General features: G+C 32.1%; 1 protein-coding gene across 1 annotated transcript; it reads left to right on the forward strand.

Moving 5' to 3' along the window:
- LOC131611978 (soyasapogenol B glucuronide galactosyltransferase-like) lies at positions 1 to 1,544 on the forward strand. The gene has a single exon (XM_058883796.1). The coding sequence runs from the start codon at positions 66 to 68 to the stop codon at positions 1,542 to 1,544; it is 1,479 nt and encodes a 492-aa protein (XP_058739779.1). The 5' UTR covers positions 1 to 65.
- Positions 1,545 to 3,372: the final 1,828 nt, after the last annotated feature.

A 3,372-nucleotide genomic window follows, 5' to 3' on the forward strand; every position in this document is an offset into this window, starting at 1 on the left:
TTCATCACATTCTAAAAACACACAAACTCACATATTAGAGTAAAGCAAAACACACTTGAAAAGCAATGGAGTCTACAAAACTTCATGTAGTTTTTGTTCCTTTTCCATCTCCCGGCCATATGAATCCCATGATTGATACTGCAAGGCTATTTGCCAAACATGGTGTTAATGTTACCATCATCACCACACATGCCAATGCTTCAACCTTCCAAAAATCCATAGACACTGACTTCAGTTCAGGATACTCCATCAAAACTCAGCTTATTGAGTTCCCTTCAGCTCAAGTTGGTCTCCCTGAGGGTGCTGAAAATGTCAAAGATGGAACTACCTCAGAAACTCTTGGTAAAATCATTCAGGGAATAATGATGCTTCAAGATCAAATCGAGAATCAGCTTCAAGATCTTCAACCTGATTGCATAGTAACTGATATGATTTATCCTTGGACTGTTGAATCAGCTGCAAAACTAAACATTCCAAGGATTTACTTTTACAGTTCAAGCATATTCTCCAATTGTGCAAGCTATCTTGTCAGAAAGTTTAGACCTCATGATGATTTAGTTTCTGATACTCAAAAATTTACTATTCCTTGTTTGCCTCATACCATTGAGATGACACCTTTGATGCTAGCTGATTGGATTAGGACTAAGAATTCATCCACTAGCTCTTTCGGTGCAATATTTGAATCGGAGAAAAGAAGCTATGGAACACTATATAATAGTTTTCATGAACTTGAAAGTGATTATGAGAAACTTAATAAAACTACTATAGGAATCAAATCTTGGAGTGTGGGGCCAGTTTCAACTTGGATTAACAAAGATGATGTAAAAAAAACCAATAGAGGAGATGTTGGAAAAGAGGGAGAATTGTTAAATTGGCTTAATACAAAGTCAAATGAGTCTGTTTTGTATGTAAGTTTTGGAAGCCTTACTAGGCTTTCTCATGAGCAGATTGTGGAAGTAGCTTATGGACTTGAAAATTCAAGTCATAATTTCATTTGGGTTGTTAGAGAAAAGGATAAAGATGAGGATGGAGAAGGTTTCTTACAAAGTTTTGAGGAAAGGATGAAAGAAAGCAACAAGGGATATATCATATGGAACTGGGCACCACAGCTTTTGATATTGGATCACCCTGCAACAGGAGGGATAGTGACTCACTGTGGTTGGAACTCAATTCTTGAAAGTTTGAGTGTTGGTTTGCCAATGATCGCATGGCCAATGTTTGCTGAGCAATTTTACAATGAGAAGCTGCTTGTTGATGTTTTGAAAATCGGAGTTTCTGTCGGATCAAAAGTGAACAAGTTTTGGTCAAGTGTAGGTGAAGATGCATTGGTGAGAAGAGAAGAAATTGCAAAGGCTGTAGAGATTTTGATGGGAAGTGGTGAAGAGAGCAAGGAAATGAGGATGAGTGCAAGAAGGCTTTGTGATGCTTCCAAGAGGAGTATAGAGAAAGGTGGACATTCCTACAACAACTTGCTTCAGTTGATTGATGAACTGAAATCAGTAAAAATTGCTAGAGAACTTGAAAAAACAAGATTAGATAATTGAATTGGAGCATTATTTGATGTTTAATTGATATTTTGATATTGCTTTAGGAGTTGCAGGAGGTTTGATTTTATTAAGTTTTTTGATTTTGTAAAATGATGAATAACATGCAAGTACTTTGGAAGCAAATAATTCTATTTAGGAATCTGTTATTACTTATGTGATGTGTCACATGTTGGCATAAGATTTCAGTTTTACTATATAATTTTCATAATATGAATATTTAAAAAAAAACACTATTTTTGGTTCTGCATTTAATATTTAAGTTTTGATGATAATAATAGATATATTTTTTATGTAACAATTTTGTATTCTAATGTGCAAATTTACTATTTTGGTTGATTAAGAATTGTTGTCCAGAAAATCATTAGAATCAGCGTAATACACATTCGAAGAACTATTCATCTCAATTTTAAAGTAACATCAGTAGCTCTGAAGAATGTTGAATGAGTCATCAGATAAAGGATTGACAAATGTTTCTAAAGCTAAGCTACTCTATCATATTAGAAATTAAGATTTCAAGACTCAGATAGGTTTTTGCTTTCAGCTCATAAATCAAGAATGTGTCGTTCAGATAAGTCGCTACTTTTTACTCTGAAGAATAATTTCTCTTGGGATGTCTACGTGACTTGATCTCTTCCACGCTTTCTCTACTTCAGAACATAAGTACATCTCAAAGAAGAATGGTCGGATAACTTACACTAGAAGCAATATGGTAAAATAGTACATCAACTTTTTCCACTACTACAAGACATATTGTATGGACCCGATTTTAAGTGTCTTTGTTGTTTCCATCGTCTTCATCCCTTCATCAATTTTATTTTACTTTTCATTCCTCAACTAGCCTTTTTCTCTCATGGCATCAGAAACGCCTGCTAGTAACAAGAAAATCAGGGTAGAAAATCTTGTTGTTCATTCTTGCTCCTCCGAGCAGTGCACTTAACCCAGTTCTTCCAACATAATCTCTACGGAAAAAAGAAATTCCTTTTGCATCCACAGATGTTGAATGTACTGATCCTACGAAAAGTATGTTCAAATCTGGTTCAACCACTGGTACTTCAAAAATAGGAAGACATTTGTTTCCAAGATGAAGTTCTTAAAGAAAAATCCTTTCAAGTTTCACGTTGAATTAGATGACGATGAAGATTGGATAAATTTTTTAATTCTGAAAAAAGCTTGAAGCTTGCTGATTAGAATTCTGGTCTTTGTTTCTTTTGTTTTTTTATGTGTTGAATGGTTGTTTGTACTTCTTTTCTTTCTAATGAAATGAAATTCGGTTCTTTGTTTTTCCCTCTCTGTTCCTTATTTTGTGCTTAATCATGATTACAATCAATTAACAATGTCTTAAACTTTTTTTTATTATGACAAAAAGGGGAGAAATATAATGATGATTTATATATATATATATATATATATATATATATATATATATATATATATATATATATATATATATATATATATATATATATATATATATATATATATATATATATATATATATATATATATATATAAAATTCTCATTAAATATCATTGTTTATATTTTACAATGAAATAGATTTAAATTCGATTCAAGAATGCGCTAATTCTAATGAATAAATTATATCCTGACAAAAGATGAGAAAACTTCTGATGGACAATTAGAAATATCTAGAAAACATTTGATAAGTATTATCTTAAGCAATTATGTGGTTTAGAATATCTGATAAGTAGATCTAAAAGCTTATGCAGAGATTTTGATGCTCAAATTATCTAATAAGATAAGTTCCATCTAGTCATGTTCTGATACTATTTAACCAGTAGTACTCTGACACTACTTAATCATATG

Source organism: Vicia villosa, linkage group LG6 (assembly GCF_029867415.1).
Source record: "Vicia villosa cultivar HV-30 ecotype Madison, WI linkage group LG6, Vvil1.0, whole genome shotgun sequence".
Lineage (NCBI taxonomy): Eukaryota > Viridiplantae > Streptophyta > Magnoliopsida > Fabales > Fabaceae > Vicia > Vicia villosa.